The sequence below is a fragment of the Penicillium rubens genome, assembly GCF_028828025.1.
Source record: "Penicillium rubens strain IBT 27055 chromosome Unknown utg000004l_segment0_segment0, whole genome shotgun sequence".
NCBI lineage: Eukaryota > Fungi > Ascomycota > Eurotiomycetes > Eurotiales > Aspergillaceae > Penicillium > Penicillium rubens.
The window spans coordinates 3,875,622-3,893,525 of record NW_026890602.1 but is presented as its reverse complement, the minus strand read 5'-3'; the positions used below and the strand labels follow the sequence as shown (position 1 = coordinate 3,893,525).

The 17,904-nt window shown below is 50.4% G+C and overlaps 10 protein-coding genes across 10 annotated transcripts; 5 read left to right on the top strand and 5 right to left on the bottom strand.

Annotated features, from left to right (window-relative positions):
• Window positions 1-133: 133 nt before the first annotated feature.
• N7525_011433 (eukaryotic translation initiation factor 3 subunit F) lies at window positions 134-1,258 on the top strand (the record flags this gene model as incomplete). Its single annotated transcript, XM_002560574.1, has 3 exons — window positions 134-235; window positions 286-998; window positions 1,054-1,258. 3 exons carry the CDS (start codon window positions 134-136, stop codon window positions 1,256-1,258), a joined length of 1,020 nt encoding a protein of 339 aa, XP_002560620.1.
• Window positions 1,259-2,412: 1,154 nt separating this feature from the next.
• On the bottom strand, window positions 2,413-3,300 carry N7525_011432 (aminoglycoside phosphotransferase family protein; the record flags this gene model as incomplete). Its single annotated transcript, XM_061215491.1, has 1 exon — window positions 2,413-3,300. The coding sequence occupies one exon, from the start codon at window positions 3,298-3,300 to the stop codon at window positions 2,413-2,415; it is 888 nt and encodes a 295-aa protein (XP_061068003.1).
• A 1,545-nt stretch (window positions 3,301-4,845) lies between these two features.
• N7525_011431 (putative transcription initiation factor TFIID subunit 13) lies at window positions 4,846-6,020 on the bottom strand (the record flags this gene model as incomplete). The annotated part of the gene is made up of 2 exons (XM_002560577.2): window positions 4,846-5,342; window positions 5,417-6,020. The coding sequence occupies 2 exons, from the start codon at window positions 6,018-6,020 to the stop codon at window positions 4,846-4,848; spliced, it is 1,101 nt and encodes a 366-aa protein (XP_002560623.2).
• A 123-nt stretch (window positions 6,021-6,143) lies between these two features.
• Window positions 6,144-6,620, top strand: N7525_011430 (protein kish; the record flags this gene model as incomplete). The annotated part of the gene is made up of 4 exons (XM_061215490.1): window positions 6,144-6,146; window positions 6,274-6,383; window positions 6,456-6,537; window positions 6,597-6,620. 4 exons carry the CDS (start codon window positions 6,144-6,146, stop codon window positions 6,618-6,620), a joined length of 219 nt encoding a protein of 72 aa, XP_061068002.1.
• A 309-nt stretch (window positions 6,621-6,929) lies between these two features.
• N7525_011429 (pentatricopeptide repeat protein) lies at window positions 6,930-9,332 on the bottom strand (the record flags this gene model as incomplete). Its single annotated transcript, XM_002560579.2, has 1 exon — window positions 6,930-9,332. The coding sequence occupies one exon, from the start codon at window positions 9,330-9,332 to the stop codon at window positions 6,930-6,932; it is 2,403 nt and encodes an 800-aa protein (XP_002560625.1).
• Window positions 9,333-9,634: 302 nt separating this feature from the next.
• N7525_011428 (CCDC12/cwf18 family protein) lies at window positions 9,635-10,237 on the top strand (the record flags this gene model as incomplete). The annotated part of the gene is made up of 1 exon (XM_002560580.1): window positions 9,635-10,237. The coding sequence occupies one exon, from the start codon at window positions 9,635-9,637 to the stop codon at window positions 10,235-10,237; it is 603 nt and encodes a 200-aa protein (XP_002560626.1).
• Window positions 10,238-10,642: 405 nt separating this feature from the next.
• N7525_011427 (zinc finger CCHC-type containing 10) lies at window positions 10,643-11,641 on the bottom strand (the record flags this gene model as incomplete). Its single annotated transcript, XM_061215489.1, has 3 exons — window positions 10,643-11,291; window positions 11,363-11,488; window positions 11,547-11,641. The coding sequence occupies 3 exons, from the start codon at window positions 11,639-11,641 to the stop codon at window positions 10,643-10,645; spliced, it is 870 nt and encodes a 289-aa protein (XP_061068001.1).
• Window positions 11,642-12,419: 778 nt separating this feature from the next.
• Window positions 12,420-14,937, top strand: N7525_011426 (putative R3H domain protein; the record flags this gene model as incomplete). Its single annotated transcript, XM_002560582.2, has 2 exons — window positions 12,420-12,470; window positions 12,526-14,937. The coding sequence occupies 2 exons, from the start codon at window positions 12,420-12,422 to the stop codon at window positions 14,935-14,937; spliced, it is 2,463 nt and encodes an 820-aa protein (XP_002560628.2).
• A 990-nt stretch (window positions 14,938-15,927) lies between these two features.
• On the bottom strand, window positions 15,928-16,263 carry N7525_011425 (uncharacterized protein; the record flags this gene model as incomplete). The annotated part of the gene is made up of 1 exon (XM_061215488.1): window positions 15,928-16,263. One exon carries the CDS (start codon window positions 16,261-16,263, stop codon window positions 15,928-15,930), a length of 336 nt encoding a protein of 111 aa, XP_061068000.1.
• Window positions 16,264-16,946: 683 nt separating this feature from the next.
• On the top strand, window positions 16,947-17,204 carry N7525_011424 (uncharacterized protein; the record flags this gene model as incomplete). Its single annotated transcript, XM_061215487.1, has 1 exon — window positions 16,947-17,204. One exon carries the CDS (start codon window positions 16,947-16,949, stop codon window positions 17,202-17,204), a length of 258 nt encoding a protein of 85 aa, XP_061067999.1.
• Window positions 17,205-17,904: the final 700 nt, after the last annotated feature.

The window sequence follows — 17,904 nt, the reverse complement described above, 5'->3', positions numbered from 1 at the left end:
TTTCCCACACACAACAGAATCGGAACAATCAGAGCGGCTCACTCCACTTCTAAGGAAAAATTGAACCTCCGAGAAACGAAGGAAGTTTGGATCTTGAAACTTGCAAGATATTCCATCCATCTCCAAATTAATCATGGCCGAAGATTCTTTCCTTCATCTCGCTCGCCCCCTCGGCCCCGTTAGCGTGGGGACCGCTCCTACCACTGCCCCTCTGAACGTGGTCATTCAACCCCAGGTATGTTGCGATATGTGTGTATGATCTGAGGGGTAAAGCTCATTCCTCAGGCCATCTTCTCAGTTCTCGACCACTCTCTTCGCCGCAATGCCGACCAGGAGCGAGTCATCGGTACACTCCTCGGAACACGATCTGAGGATGGAAGCGAGGTCGAGGTCCGATCCGCCTTCGCCGTCGGCCACTCCGAGGCTGAGGACCAGGTCGAGGTCGATATGGAATACCACAAGCAGATGCTTGCTTTGCACCTGAAGGCCAACCCCCGCGAAGTCTTGGTTGGCTGGTACGCCACTGCCTCTGAGCTCAACACTTTCTCCGCTTTGATCCAGAACTTCTACAGCGGCCAGGGTGACGGTACCTGGCCTCACCCTGCTGTCCACCTGACTGTCTCTACTGAGGCTGGAAAGGATCTCGAGACTCGCGCCTATATTTCCGCCCCCGTTGGTGTCACCGCTGAGCGTGCTGCCGACAGCGCTGCTTTCATTCCCGTTCCCTACGAGCTCCGATACGGCGAGGCCGACAAGAGTGGTCTTGAGTCTATCGCCAACGCCAAGGATGCTGAGGACCGTTCCACTTCCGTCACTTCCGACATTGAGTCTCTTGAGCGCGCCATTGAGGAGGTCTTGTCCATGGTTGACCGCGTCTCACGCTACGTCGAGTCCGTGATCGACGAGGAGACCCCCGCTTCGACTGCCATGGGCCAGTTCCTGCTTAATGCTCTCGCTCTCGCCCCTAAGGTCGAGCCTGCTGACATCGAGCGTGACTTGTATGTTGAACCTGCATTACTTTCCCTGGTGTTCCTTAACGCTAACTCTCCACAGCAACAACCACATCCAGGACGTCCTGGTCGTTTCTTACCTCGCCAACACCGTGCGCACACAGATGGAGCTTTCTACTCGGCTAGCAACCGCCCAGCTTACCCTCGGCGGTGGCGGCGAAGGCCCCGCTACCGAGGGCCAGCGCAACCAGCGTGGCAAGGGTCAAGGCCGCCCACGCCAGGACCGCGCCGAGGAAGCCCGCGCATGAGAGGTTTCTCCCAGCTAAAAAATGCTGATGCATAATGTGACCAATTGCGAGAGGACTACTCCCCTTAAAGTGGACGTCGATATCTCTCACGTTCTCTTCCCTTTCTATCTCACTCCTCCCTGACGTTATTACTTTTGGGTCTTTCGCTTCTTTGTTTACTATCCCTCTACCGCCTTCTTCCCTTTTTTTTCCTTTTTCCTTTTTCCCGGCTTCCTCTTTTTCCCTCGCGAGGCTTACATGTTCTCTCCGGAGCTCACGGACTACGGCCTGGTCACGTCCCATCAACGGCTTCCGGACTCGGTCTGTCTTGACGTCCAAACATAGTCTTCGGCGCATGATGTTGTGGTATTGAGACCGATTTATTATCAGTGCGATTGTTATAACGTGATGGTAGTTGATGAGGGTGACGATGTCGTTCCCGTTTGACGATAGAGAATATTCGGGGATGATGAGTCTAGACTGTTGAAGATGAGAGATGGATCTGCTGAGGACCCATCTCTCCGGTTTATGAAGTCGCATCTTTCCAGGCGCGGCGTTTTCAGTTATGATGAAATGGACATAAAAGTTCTAGAGCTTCTTCGTATTGTATATTTCCCATTTACTATTCCGACCATTGCCATAGAGGCTCGCGTTGTAGTCGTTGATCAATGATGTTTTGTATAGTCTCAATTCTATGGAAATATCATCTATTTCCTGTTGGCTGTAAGCCAAACAACTCTTGGCTATTGGTCGTTAGCCAGGTCGATCTACATATCATGGGCAACATGTCAGTCAAGATCCCAGTCTACAGTATCACATTCGCTGTTTACCATTGCTTGATATAGCATGATATGTATAGTCGCACCCTTCCCAGTGCTATAACTGTACTGCTGTCTTTCCTATGTCCCTTCCATTGACATGTGAGAACCTTTAATGCCCTAGGACTACGCGGTGCATGGCTATAACTACACCCGAGTCTGCTTCTAGGAGGATCAATCCTTCCCGCTCTTTTTCCAACACTTGCATGTAATAAGAGATCTCTATACCCAATTGATATTACAGATATTAAGTCTGTCACCTTGATTTGGACGGCAAGTCGGGTTGTGCTCATATCGACGTGGTTCCTGATTACAGATAGAAAAAATTGTGGAATCAGGAAGAGCTACCTTTGATTCTCACGTTTCTTTCTCTGGCAGATCTAGATCACATTCCTTTAGAAGTGCCAGTCCTCTCTCATTCAAGTTAGGATAGTTGTGTAATGCAAAGAAATCCAACCAGAAATTGCGGGCCTCGGTATGATCTGGCAGGTGGCTGCGAAGCAAATCTTTCCATTCTTTATCATCTTGGCCCAGACCAATTCCTGCACAAGTAAATTCCCACCAAACAGGAAAAAAGGCCGAAGATTCCCAATCTAGGATCCCTGCCAGATTACCGTTTTCGACCATAATGTTAACATTGGTCAGATCGCCGTGAGTAAAAGTATAGGGAGCCGCAGTTGGCATCCGCTGACGCAATTTCGAACGAACTTGCTCCGGCACTTGATCATTCAAGGTTAACGACATCTCCGCCCATAGTTCATCGTCAGATGAAAACGGCCCATGCCCAATACCATATGTATGCGGGAAAAGAAAGGCTGAGTAGATTGGCTGCCCGCCGATACTTTCCATTCGGTTCGAGCGAAGCTCATGAAGTTGTATCATTAAGTATTCAGCGGTCTGCTTCGCGACACGTTCTTTGTCAGCCGATGTCATCGTCGGCCACAATTCACTCAGTGGTTGACCTCGAATCCGTCTGGTAAGAAGAAAACATGCCCCGTCGTCTTCCTGCCATTCTTCAACGATTCGAGGTATAGGAATTGAGGTCTTTGACGCCAAAAATCTGATATTAGGGACTTCAAAGTTGGGTGGCTCGGTAGATCGTTCTTTTAGGATCAGGTTTGAGCCTAGAGACCACACCCCTCGGTTGCTGACGCCGTAGAAAAGGTTGACGTGGCTCTGGTAACGACATGCATGTTGACGTGCTGGTGACCAGCTACACGCTGAACAGATGTTCTCAGTAGCCATTTGGTAAAAATTCGATTCTTTTCTTCGGAGGTGTTAGAATGTCAGATTTTGGTGGAGTTAGGAGCATATACTGAGGGAAGGAGGCGGCCTTCTCTGATCACTGCTAAAGGGGATCTCGATGGAGAAAAGTGGTATGCGATTCCTATATTGTGGAGTGAACGGAGATAGAGGGAGCGAGGAAGAGAGGAGGGGAAGACAGACACAACCTGCCTATCTATACGATCTGCCCCAGGCCTAACCCCACATTGGGTGCATGTAGCTTAGTGGGGCAAACACACCTTTATCGCCAAGGAGATCAACCATCGTTGATACAAATTGATCTTGTGCATTTTGAATGGACGACTTTTGATTCAGGACAACGGGTTCAAGCCTTGTGAGCAATGCCGGACCATCTGTTTCCGGCTGAACCCGCCTACCTGTGATAGCCTGAAGCAACGGTTGTCGATGAGCAAGCTGGATGGAAGACGCTTGGATTTATTCCTGAGATGCTCAGCCTTGATGATTTTGTTGCCTCGCTCGTCCACTGAGAAATCTTTCTATCTTTTGCTCCCCTGAAGGCTCAAATGGCGGACTGGAGTGGGTGCTGATAAGATGACCTCGGACGGGCAATTACCATAATCGCCTGGGAGAAAGGTAGAGGTTTTGAAGCTATGTTGGTTTGTTGAGTGTCTGCATGTCCAGGAAGCCGCATCGGATGTTTCTGAGGACGTGGAATGCACAGCGGAGAATGCCTGTTGACGCACCATGCCACGGCTCTGGCTCCTGTATGCGACGCATGATCTTCTCAGAGACCGCGCCCTCCGTTATGTGGACTACCTGGTTAGTGTAAGTACTGAATGAGGATGTCAGGGGAGAAACTCCTCGGAAGTGAGAAGCTGATATTCCATTTTCCCAAGTGGGGAAGGAGGCTTGGTGGATCCGAACCTTAAATACTTTAATTTGACTATGGGCAACAATGGAGTTGGTATAGTAGGTAGTACCTACGAACTCCGGAACAACATCATGCGATGTACTACTTCCAGTGGTTGATCATGGCACCATATTCGTGGAAATTCGGGATGAAACGACCTCGGGATATACTAGGCAATTGGCGGTCCAACATCGAACAAGTGGAACAGCCTCAAATTTACAAATGGTGGTGTTGCTCTTAGTGTTCAAAGGTATGTGCTATGGAGATGTCACCCTTTTCTAGTGTCTGCCCAATAAACTGAGCAGGAGGAGATGATATCTATATAACTAGATATCTAAAAAGACTATGTTAACCAAAAAAAACCACTAAAAAGACACAAAAAGATTATCAGGGAAGACTACCTGAGACCACCAGACTATGATCGCATAAGTGGCCGACTATTCTTGTCTATAGTAAAGTGAGCATTGCAATTCAAGTATCCGTCTCATTGCATTTTCTGCTTATTTCATGGTTAAAAGTAATTGTACATTGGTTGGTAGAAAGGAAAAACACGTTGGGCATTAAGTCATGTTCGTCGTGACCCACCCACAACAACACCTGGGCAGGAGTAGGCGGGGATTATTAAGGGTACATATTCAGCCGATCGTCTTGCGCTTCTTCGAAACCGACTCCTCAGTAGCATCAGATCCTCGACGGATCGCAGCACCTCTCTTCCCCTTGCCCTTGCTCTTCTTGGTAACCGTAGCAGTAGCAGCAGCTTCAGCAGCCACGGGGTCCTCACCAGCAGCAGCCGCCGCGGCCGCCGCGGCAGCACCCTTCTTTCCAGCTTCCTTAGCAACCTGATCATCATTCTGGTCAAATGCCTTGCGGGCCTCCTTCAATTCACGTTCCATGCGCAGCAGTTCCTGGACACGACCAAGCTTATTCGGGTCGCGACGTAGTGCGAAGCGGAAGTCCTCCACCTTGATCTTCTGACGGCGGGCGTGGTGCGCGACTTGCGCAGCACCGTGGCTGAGTTCCAGCACAAAGTCGGTGACGATTTCGTCCAGCACGCGGACTGTCTCGGGAAGTGGTTCGTTTGGGAAGCTGGGGTGCGGGCTGGGGTCGCCGTAGGCAAGAAGCAGCAGGCGAACTATGAAGATGGTTAGTATTGGGCTTGGTTTGGTAGTTTTCATCGACGGATGCGCGTGAGCTGCAGGAACTTACGCTCATTCTGGAAGTTCATTTGGCCCTTGTGTCGGGCCATGCGCGCGCGTGGTTCGGCCATGGCGGGCTTAGTTGCGGGCTCTTTCTTGCCCTTTGCTGTGGAGGTAGATGTTGTGTCGGCTGGTTTGCCAGACCACTGAGGTTCGTATCCAGCGCGGATTAGCTCTGTGTCTTGCTCATTGAAATACCAATTTGGTGAGAGCCTGGAGACAAGATTTTTGGAGCTAGGCTGGCGCGACGGAGTGCGAGTCGGGCTGGGCAAGCCAGTCTTTGTAATTGACAAGGAGCTGTTTGGGGTTTGCAAGTGACTACTTGAAGGAGAGAAGGTGTTTGGGGTTGCAGTGGAAGAGACGGTGGTTGGAGTCTGGAGGCGAGCGTTTGGAGTGGGAGTGTTCGGAATTTGCAGCTGGCGGTTTGGAGTGGGTGACGCGGTGGGAGGAGTTTGGTAGTGCCGGGTCGAGGTTGGAGTTGACGTGTCTGGAGTGGGCAATCCAGTGTGTGTCAAGACACGTTGCGGTGTTGGTGTGGAAGGAGCTGTTGGGCTCTCGCCCGGCAGGGAAAACGATACCCGCTTGGACATTTGGCCTGTGCGTTTGGCGGACATGGCGGGCAGAATATGCTATGGGGTTGGTTAGCAACCTTGGCACATGCAAGATATCTGGCAACTTACTGTCGCAATTCTGTTTCTTTGCCCAAGTGACGGGCGAAGATTTCACAGCTACACAAAATGGTGAGTTCATGCACATGTCAGGATTTATGGCACTGCTGTGTGGTGGGGGATCATATGTGACTCGGTGTTTGCGTCGGAGCCACAATGACAATATGATCACAATGTGCTGACTGTCACACTCACCTAGTCCGCTCTTTTCAACTTCCAGTCCTTGCTGCTTGTGATTCTCTTGATAATTTGCACGAGTAGCTATGCGCACTCGATAATGCCCGGGATTATGGACCGGAACCAGAATGGGTAGGTGCTCACTTGAAGATGCGCATCCGGAGATGCAGAAAGATAGGAGACTGAACGATTGCCTGGTTGTAGAATCTTTGGGATCTTCTGGAAGTGTGCCCGAGTCGGAGAGCGACTAAGTCCGTACGTCAGCATATGCTGTGTCGTGATGGCAGTAAGTTCCCTCTTCCACAAGCCCAGATATATGAAGAAAGATACTGATATTGCATGCAGGTCTCAATCTTCTTCGGTGGTTAACCTTGCTTAAATCTCAATGGGTGTTGGAAGGGGAGTTTTCATGGGGGCTCAATAGGTTGTGTGTGGTCAGTCAACACCTCAAGTAATCTTAGGGTGAGGATTATGAGACTACTCTTCCACTCCATGTGACATCTTCAGATGCAACGAGACACTCAGACGACCAAGTTCATGATGATGCAATGTATAGTACATGATATTCAAATTTACAAAAAAAAAGTTCAAAGCCACATTAACACCAATGCGTCCGAAATGCTTCCAGGTTGCTTGGCCCACAAAAGGCGACAGTAAAAGACAAATGGGTATCCTATCTTACATCTTAGGTTTCAACTTTGACTCCAACTTCTCTAACCCATTGTCAATCAGCTCGTCTTGCTCCTTCTGATCAGTGTGCACATCAGATGCGGGCTCGAGAGTGAGAAGCTTATGGGTTCCATCTAAATCAAGGCCCTCATCCATCTCCTCGATCGCCACCCAGAGACGTTCGGGGTCTCGGAGATAACGCAAACTCTTCATCGTGTAATGGTCAATGGCGAAGCCATCCTTTTCCATCTTCTTGATTGCATTAGCGGTTTCCGGGATGTCCTGTGCATTCGCGTATCCGTTGATGATGGTGTTCCAGGTCACCTGGTTGTACTCCACGTCGTGCTTGGCCATCATCTCCTTGACTTTCTCAGCGGCATCGGGCTGGCGACTGTAATTGAAGGCACTGAGGAGGATAGTCCAAGTGCGAGGCGTGGGAGAGACGTGCTTGAGAGGCTTGCCAGCAGTAGTCTCTTTCGGCAGGGCAGATGCGTCAAGCATGTCTTCGACAAGGCGTATACTTGACCGTAGTCCACGGCTACTCTTGCGGAAGGCAATGAGGAATTCATTATAGACGTGGTCAGTTTCGACCAGAGGGGCGATGGATGGGTGGCCCTGCTGCACGAGCTCGCGGAATCTGTCATACATATGATGCACTTGTGATATCCGATTCCTGCAACGGAAGAATGTTGCTATCATGAGGAATAAGGATACCGGAGAAGGTGGGGTTTTGACTTCAAGTCCTTGAGTTGGCGGCGCGGTATAGTGGGGAGGGAGTAGAAGGAGTTCTTTGAGCGGTGTGATGTCGTGGATTTTGTTGTACATGTCCAGCATAGAGTAGAAAACTCCGGCGGGGTCGCTCTCGGGGTCAATATGCTTGGCGGTAAAAGTGAAATGGGCGTGGAAGATTTTGCTAAAAATGTATGGGTTGTTTCGTATATCCTCTTGCATCTCAACTTCCCGCACCAATTCGTCCACACGGCCCCGGTCACCTCGAGACACCGCGTCAGTGAGGAGTGTCAAGTATGTATAAGAATCGAAATCGTGGTGGTGATTCTTCATGAACTGAAGCATGTCCGCACCCAATTGAGGGTCACCGGTCTTGTAGGCATTGGCGAGTACAATATTCATCATGTCTCGGTCCGGCTGGACACCCATTTTAAGAAGCCGTGGGAGGATCCGGAAATTGCGTCCTCCAGCCTTATCCTCAACAGTGTCCAGGGTCAAAAGCTTGCAACAGTGCCGTAGGACGCCTTCAGAGTCCATGGAAAATCCAGGGTCATTGATTTTGGGAATGAATTCGAGAGCCCTGAGGGCATATTCCACGTCATTCAGCTGTGTGAATCGGTACATGTAGCAAAGTGCTGTTTGTGCTTCCATGGTGATGCCTCGCTCGTTCATTAAACGGAAACTCTCATAGACACCTAAGAAGCCTGCTCGGCGAATATAGAAGCGTATGCCCTTTTGTGGTGGGGAGATAATTGGCCAGTCCTTCGGATCCAGGCAAGTCGCAACAACCGATTCGAATGTGTGGACACCCTTCGTCCAATCCCGGAGCTCTTCATAATGAAATTTCTCCAAGTAGGCCAAACAATCGACAACCATAGTAAAATCCGGTTTATCCCGTGGTTCGGTCGTGACGAGTAAAAACTCCAAGGCCATTGCCGGGTTATTTTGCAGCAGCCAACCGGCGAGGCGTTGCCAGGCCCAGGCTCTGGTAGCACGGTTCATTGCAAGCCATGCCTCTCGAAATTTGCCTTGACAGTCATTAAGTAGCAAGGCTAGCAGTTGTTCGCCATCTTCTCTCAGTTTTGGCAATGCAGCTTTGTGCAAGACCTCGCGGCCATATGTCTTGGCCTTGTGAATTGCGCCATATGCCTCCTTCCACTGGCGGAGTCCCAGATCACGCGTATAAAGCGAATTCATCCGCATCGCAAGCGACAGGTATAACCCTCGGTCGGTCAAATGTCTACCCTTGTTCAAGATTTCGCGGTTGACTCTCTCGGCCGCCATGGCCACAAGCTTGGGATCGGCTTGCCGCACATAGGCGACCTTCTTCATTTTATCATTTGTTATAATCGGTGTCTGTGACGACTTTCGAGATTGGGTTGGAGGTTTCGTTTGTCCATGGCCCATGCCATACCGATCGTTTGCGACCTGATCTGATTGTTCACTTGTCGGTGGATGTGAACTGCTTGTCGAACCGCGGTTGTGTTGATATGACACGGGGTCAGGAGTATCATGCGTTACGCCGGGCTCTAATATTGCGGGGGCATTGTATGTGGAGAGGCGCACTCTATGACCGACATTCGCTGTCCCCGACTCCCGATACCATCGGCCTGCGCTCCGACATTGTGGTGAGAGTAACCCGTTGAGACGGGACCGAACGAGTTGGTGCGGACACGATGACATTCAGAAGCTTGTATTCGCAGACATTGGGGGAAGAAGACCAAGACGAAGAAAATAAGTCAAGTATGGCGCATGGGGGAGGAGTCAAAGGCCAATGCCAGACAGAAAGTTGAATTCCGCATTCCGCCCGATTTTGCCGTGGCTAGTGTGTGGCGCACCACATCTACTTTTATCGCTCCATCGTCCTTCAACTTCAAAGCAGCGGAGGAGCTTGGGACTTTCTTCCGATCACGTCAGTCACTTTACTTCCTGTCCTTCAAGCCCAGATATACTCTCCGTCGTCAATTCAATCTTCACTCAAAAACATGTCGTCAAGCCATGCCAATCTTGATGCGGCATCCACCGACCGCAAAGCCCGGCTCGCCAAGCTCGCAGCTCTGAAGCGCAAGCAACCCGAACAAGACACAAACGAGGCCGGTGCAGTAGACCGGGAGCTGCCCGATGCCGACACCACGCCAGATGTGACCGCAAAATACCTGTCTGGCCGCAACTACGACCCCGAGACCCGCGGGCCTAAGCTGGGCTTCGAGCAAGGCCCGCAAGAGGGCCAGGTGACGCTGGAAGCACAGGCGGCTGAAATTGCAAGGGCCACAGCGGAGCAATCCAAGGAGGACACGGGTGCTGATGAGCCCCTTGATCTGTTCAAACTACAACCTAAGAAACCCAACTGGGACTTGAAGCGCGATCTGGACGAAAAGCTCAAGATTCTCAATGTACGGACGGAAAATGCAATTGCCCGAATCGTGCGACAGAGGGTAGAGGATGCGAAGCGTGCTGCGAAGGCACGGGGACCTAAGTCTAACGGAGACGAAGAGGGAGAGGAAGTGGGCATGGAGGGTGAGACGCTTGTTGAGGGCATCCATATGCGCGAGCGAGAGGAAGAGAAGAGCGACGAAGAAACGATTTGAACGTGATACCCTTGGTTGCAGGAATGCGATCGTCATCTAGGTCTTGTGCCTCCACCTGTAATTGTCCATATTCTGTCCATTTAACTTATTCCTTTTTTGTTGTCTTGGTTGAGGCGTCCAATTGATGCCATGGGCATATTGCGCAAAAAGTGAGGCGTTGGGGGTTTGGCATTTAAGATTCTCGATGGGCATGTATCTCAGTGTCGTCAGAAATCATTATTGAATTTTCTCTTTTTTTTAGTTCCGCTGTCGAGTGACAGATATTTCCAAACTCCGCAATGAAGATGCTAATGATACACTCGGTCATGTACATATCTGATGGAACACGAATTGGCGCCAGGTCCCCCATCAAGATCTTGCGCCGTAAAAAGCCCCAATGTTGCAGAGTAGTTTTTCAATTCAATTTTACCGTCCGTTATTCATGGCTTGAGTCAAAGCAAGGCGCTTACTGAAAGGACTCAAGCTTCGTTCCCGAGGAGGCTGATTCTTCTGCATTATGGGATCAGGCCGAGACCGTTCATGTTGAGACTGGCGTGGTGGGCTTGCTCGATCACGGTATGATCGGTCCTTGGGAACATCCTGAGCCGTAGCACGTGATTCTTCCACTCGATCCTTATCCAAACTCTTGCTTCGGCGGTCTCTTCGCTCGCTATGTCTTCCTGCTCTACGGTGGCGACCTCGTTCTTCGGGGCTAGATTCTCGTCTCCGTCGCCGAGTGTTTCGATCATCAGTCCGAGTTCGTTCCCGGGAGGGTGAGCGGTCCTTTGGGCCTGAGTGGACTGACCCAGAAGAACCCTCGGTAGAATCACTGTAGCGTCTCTTTCGGGACTTTGCAGGCGGTGCTGATGAATCATCTCGGCGGCCTCTGTCGGCTGCGCCGCGCTTGTTGCGGCGAGGAGACGAGGAATAGGATCGATTCGTGGATATCGTTTCCACTGAGAGGGACCTAGCCCGCCCCGGAGACTGAGCGTTGCGATCTGTCATATCGTCAAGGTCTCTCTTCCGGCCACGCTCTTCCTCCCGGGTAGCAAGTAGTTCATCCGCTACACCCTCTCTTCATACAGGTTAGCGTGTATTCTCTTGAAAAAGAAAGTGCGGAAATGATAAATATATATGTAAACTTACTTCCGCAGCAGCTCATTTGGATTCTCGCTTGAAAGCTTGGGCATCAATTCTGGATTCAGTAGCTGCTGGGTCCTTGAAGGTCGCGGGATGTATGGGCGCTCTTGCGCGGATGCCTTGCAATCAAAGCTATAGTGCCGTGGATCGGAGTTAGTCAAAAGTCTGATAATCAAGTGGAAGAGGGCACATATCTCGTCCGAGGCATTTTTGGCACAGTGTGGTCGCGGTGGCCTTGTTGGAGTTGGAGCCTCCGAGCCTTGGGGCGTTTCGATATCGGTTCATTGGAGCTCGTGACGTTGTAGGTTTGCGTGGAAGTCTGTATTGGCAGGTACTTTAAGTCTGAAATAGGGATATTGGCATGCCCACGATGAGAAACACAGGCGAAATCCGATTGTAAAGCTGATCGGCGCAAATTAGTGGCTGTTAACCTCTGAAGCCCAAGGGAAATTGTAGGCGCGCGCCAAGGGCGGTCGGGCGCGGCATAATACCCACGAATCTTCAGGCAATCAAGAAATCAGAATTCGGATTCCCAACGCTCCTTCTCGATCCCGGAGTTCATTGTCAACGTTCAACTCATCCATCTCGGACGGATGATCTAGGGTTGAACGGCTCTTCAAATACCCGTCGGATCTAGAGGATCCCGTCAAACCTCAGTACGAGATCTTCATCTCCCTGACTATGAGCCAGCTTTGATATCATGTAAGGCCCCGTTGCCTGATTTGGGTATATTTCTTGCTTCATTGAAGTGGATATTTCTTCTCATTGGAATTATGGATTTCTTTTGCGTTCTAGCGTTCTACCATGCACGATGCTAATGCGCACTCTCTACAGCTTTCTCCATGGCGATTGCCCTACCCCAGAGATATGTCTTTCGTTTTGGGCTTGTGTGAAACGAAATTACGCAGCGACATTACTTTCAACCAAACAAGCTTCGACCCTCTTCACACTTGCGAATCCGAAGCGTGCTGAGTCCAGCTGCTGCTTGACTTGATCTCGGATTTTCTTCTTTTTCATTTTTGAAATTCAATCATTCTCGGCGACCATCCCGCGGAGTATTGTCATGGCATCAAAGAGTCCCCCAGGTGGAGACAGTCCTCTCTCCTTTGCAAAGGTAAGCCAAGAATATGCTCCACTGCCTCGTGGCTCATCGCTAATCCCGTGACAAGATTGCCGCTATGCCCGCACCCCTCAAGCCACATTCTTCCTCCGTATCTGATGAAAATGAAATATGCCAGCCAACAGAACAACCACCTTTCTCAGAAGCAAATGGCTCCGGTGCAGCTCTGCCCAGCCAGCATAATCTCGACAAAACGCCAGAGGCTAGTTCCGTTGATCTTGCTGTTGATGATCTAGGGAGAGGTGTGCAAGATATTGGCCTCACCTTGAAGAAACACAGTGATGGCCCAAGCTCTCTCGCTGGTGGCCAAGACAATGGCTTGCTCAAGCGCGAGAATTCTTTTGAAGATGACCGCACTCATCTTTCTACCTCATCCACGAAAATGACCAACTTCGATTCCAAGAGTCTTGCCTCGGTGACAACATTTGCAATGGATGAAAAGGACTCTGTGCGTCCCGATGACAGTGCTAGTGTCCAAGCCATTGATGAAGAGGAGTCGCTTTCTGGACTTGCTTCTGGGGCTCCAAACTCAGTGGCAGGCTCCGAAGCTGGCAGTCGCGCGTTTCGAGATCATTATCGAGATGGTATTCCTACACGCCCACGCGGGATTTTGCCCGTGCCTCCTCTCTTTGATGGAACGCAGCCGGCAAATGGCACGATTCCTCCGGATTCAGTCGCGAATAACTTTGTGATTCCAGCCAACCCTAATGGCATTGAAGATGGCCAGATCCTACATGGGTTTCCCTTGGAGCCGGATGAAAAACTCCTAGAGGCAATGAAATCACCGAAGGATCGTCTTTTGATACTGCAACTGGAGGAAAAGATTCGGTACTTTATCAAGGACTGCAATGAACAATCTCTGGAGTTGCCCCCTTCGAACGCGTTTGGCCGACTCCTTGCACACAAGCTGGGGGATTACTATCACTTAACACATTTCGTCGACAATAATGTGACATCGGTCAGGCTTCATCGCACACCATTCTGCCGGCTACCCACTCCTTTATCTGATGTGCATGCTGCCTGCAATAGCACTCCCCCTCCAGTCGTTCCGGCAATGAAAATCATGCGCCGAAACGATGGAGGGCAGTTTGAAGGAAGTATTGGAGGTTCATCGAACCCTTCAAAGGCCAACTCGGAAGATGGCGATAGTGGACCGGATGGAGAACGCCACGGATCTTCATCCGGCGCTACGCCAGCGAAAGATCGAATGGCTTTGACGAGGGAGGAACGGGAAGCTAAGTACCATGAAGTACGTGAACGAATCTTCCGTGATTTCCCTGACAGTGCCAAGTCGGATCCGGCCAGCGGTGATTCCAATCCCAACATGTCGCGCTCCAGCTCGGCAAGCGGCCGCAAGAAGAACCCGAGGCAGCGAACTCCCCATGATGACAGCTTTGAGGTTCGCTCGCAGTTCAACGCCTACTACCCGGGGATGCAATATGGAAATGGCACTGCCCAGTACAACGCTCCTGTAAATGATGGCTCATACCCCAACCAAGTACCTTACTTGGTCGGACCTGGTGTGCCGCCACCCTCTGGCGGATACATGCCATCTGGTCAGAATGGTGCGATTTACCCTGGACAACTGAACATGAACATGAATGGTGTCTCCCAGTATCCGACAATGTCGCCCCAGGTGGCCTCCAATGGCTCATGGCAAGGAGGAAATATGCCGCAGCAGTCCCCCTATTCCGGGTATGCTTCGATGAGCCAGCAGGGGATGATGAACCAGCCGTCCTCGAACGCGTCCTCGCCGGCAATGAACAACTATGCCGTGCCCAATGTGGCGCCGTATCAACAAACCCCCAATTGGAGCTCGCCTCCTTTCCCCACAAATTTCCAGCAGTCCCCGCACCAGCGAAATGGGCCTGTCCACTGGCCCAACTATCCTCAGCAGCCAATGACTTCCAGCATGCCACCCAACATGGGTCCTAATATGCCGTCCAATATGGGCGCATATCCTTATGCTCAATACCCCGGGCAACATATGAACCCTGGTCTTCAACATTCTGCTGGATCACATGCAGCAATGCAAGCAGGATATGCCAGGTCACACTTCAACCCCCAGACACGCTCATTCATCCCCGGCGGTGCTCCTCTCGGTCGTCACCCGAACAAGAGTCAACACACAATGCAGCCGTATGGTAACATGCAATCTGGTGCCCAACCACAATGGAACGGGTATCCGGAACCCATCCCTAACCGGACCATGGACTCCACCCCGGCTATGAATTCCAACCGAGTTCCCACCGGTCCGCGAGACTCGATTGCGAAATGGGGCACTCCAGCTCACCTGCCCCCCAAACCCCCGCCATCCGAAGTTCCCTCCGACTTTGACCTGAAAAACCGACCCGTCCCGGCCTCAGTTCCGGCCCCAACATACAGCAGCAATGGGATTCCCGCTGTAAGCAATGGACCACTTGTGGTCTCGGGAGGCACCACTGTCTCCAAACCGAACTAAAGCTCTATGGGTTTGGTCGCATATCTACTATTTGTGTTGTATCTGACTGTGACGTGATCCTTTGAACCTTTGGAAGTGGAGATATGAACTACTGTCCCTTAGCATATGGGATAAAAGTTCATCTGTTCACCGGCCGTGTTCCAAGGCTTGCATCTACAGTACAATGCATGGCGATATGGGTTCTTGTGCATGTACCTAGTCGCTCTTAGCTAGTCATGAACCTGTTTCAACTTGTGCTTTTTTTCTTCTCTTTGCCCATTTGCCTACTCGTATGCCCTGGCGACCGTTGCCTACATAGACTCCATATTTCACAAATACCATGAACTGCAAAAGTCAGATGAACCAATGTAAATCTTTCAATGTTTTAAAATTGCAATAAAACCGTCTTGTTATGAGGTTCCGGGCCGTTCCGGACTGTTCCACATCATGTCTCACAGGACCGGTCGTTCTATAAAACTGTCACCTCCTCCTGATCATGATACGATAATACGATGGACGCAATACGATAATACGATGAATACGACGAACGCCATGTTCGTCGCCTACCATTTCTTTGTCGCAGCCTTAAGCCACTGGAAAATTATAAATACCTGGTCCTGCCCCCTGAACTTCCTCTTCTTCTTTCGTTCTTTCTCCATCCTAGTGCAGGAGCTTTACACGTATCAGTGAGGAGAAATCCGAGATCGTGTTTTTGCTGGTTGAAAACTACCAAATTGACTGCTTCAAGTGGGCCTCATCGCCTGCTTGGGAATTTTTGAAACACCACTGCCTCAACTCCTTGACATCTTGGTCTTCGAGTTTGAGTTTGATGCTTCGATGGGAGACCCTTCGGTCACCCTCAAGTATCTTGAGTCTTTTCACTACTTGTTACCCATGTTGGTGGCTCTTAGAGAAGAGATGGTTTGTCTTCATGATCACCCAATGTCCCTTGAATAAAAGGCCACCACAATCTACTACCTACGTGTCTCACACGGTCCAGTCTCGTACGCATCAACTTAGTGCTACGCAGTAGAACCACCGCGGCCCAATGACCACAAGTAAAACTCTCACACCAAATATGACATTTCCGCGTAGACTTGCACTTGTTCTCCACGAGAACATAACATCAGGACTCCCGCTCTCATCTACTTGTGTTTGATCATCATTGACAGCTTGCTTATTGTTATCTTCGACCCGGCCGTCAATCTCCAGCGTGCAGTCCCGGCCGTCAATCTCTAGTGTGCAGTCGCCGTTGTCATCCTCGATTGTGCTTGTTGGCGCGGCTATGACTCGCTTGTACGTGTCGGTTGTAGGTGTTGGCACTTGGTGTGTATTTTCTTCGGGCATCGTCGTGGGACCCTGATCTCAGGGGCTGTCTCGCTCTGGGTTGGGCTTTTGCTATCTTCGGTTCGCTAGTCAAATGGTCAATATTGCTAGGTGGACTGGTGGGTTGATACTGATATTTCATACTGAACTTTTGAGGAGGTCTCGAGATTGTTGATATATTATAAGTTCCCATTTTATGAAGTCCAGGGAGTCCAGGCTACATGCTTTTTTCTGCTTGCGTGTTGATCTGTGTTGGTCTTTGGCCCCTATGTCTGTTGGTATCATGGCTTAGCGACCAGCTTACGTCCACATATATTAAGATCGTGACCCCCGACATTACACCTTTACACTTGGACATTAAGTGTACGGGTGGATAGAAATAAAGCATTAAAAACCATTACAGGATATACCTAGTTTCTCGCTCTAAAGCACTCGAAACTACATACCTAGATGTCTGAGACAGCCTGTTTCTTCCCATAGTATACGCAGCACAGGGTTCTCTCTTGGTATCATCTCGACCAGGGCGAATTGTTTCGTCAACCCGAAGCTCTCCAGGAGAGTTTGAAACCTGTTCCCTGAGTCATTCTGGAACAGATACTCCCAATTAGAGCCGGCTGAAATTTGCCATCCAGCCATTGTACGATAGACCGTCCTCTACCGAGAGGAGTCTCGCCTGCAAAGGTTCGCGCCAGGTCAAACGCTGCATGCTCGAACATATTCTGAGCGAGCCATGTTGGGTTGTCGAAGCCGAGCGCGTATCGATCGATATCACCGTGGAACGCCGCAAGTATAATCAGAAGGTCTTGACCGAGAGTTGGAATGTCGGTTGGGAGTGGATTGAGAGCATTGGCAGAAGATTCTCGTCCTCAATCGCGAAAGGTGTTGTCTCGGGGTCTGTGTCGTATCCATCCACACGCCGGTCTTCACTGAGGTCGCAATTTCCATCGTTCATCGCCCAGTAGACCATAGTACTGCGAGTTTGACTTCCAGCCCCTGTTGAGCGAGAATCGAATATCGAGATATGACCGGATGGTCGTGTCACCGTTCAGATTTCCAGGAACGAGAGTGAACGTAGGTTTCCATTGAGCAGGTATCTGATCCGTATGTGGTCAAATCATGAAAGATCGACCAAGGCGACGTACAACGTATAAATCAAAGGAAATTGGGCTTTACTAATGGAGAAGAGAGGAACCCTGGAAGAGAGCCCTGCGGCACGCATTTACTGTAGGCGGGCCCTATCACATGTCGATATGCCTGAGGCCATCCGATAATCTATAAACGCCTGAGGGTGATGGCTACCAATGCCAAGCGCATTCCGTTCGGCGTCCGGCATCCTTTGCATGCACCTTGTACGTCTCATTTTCACGGTCATATTGCTGGACCCCCTTTGGCATAGTACATGCACGCTAACAGACCGGGGGCTTTTTCAGCATCGCCTTTCACTAGCGACAAAGAGTTGCTTAATCTAGTCAGGTTACCCGCATAAGACGATGCGTATCGACGAGATTGACGATTACGTGACAAACCATAGACATGAACGTCTCCATTGCCTCTATTACAATTAACTAAGGGGTGGACTGCCCAACTTGCATTCTCAGCGGCCCGGTCTAAGGAACCTCCTATATTCTAGAGAAAGAGACGGAATTTTACAAAGACACAATA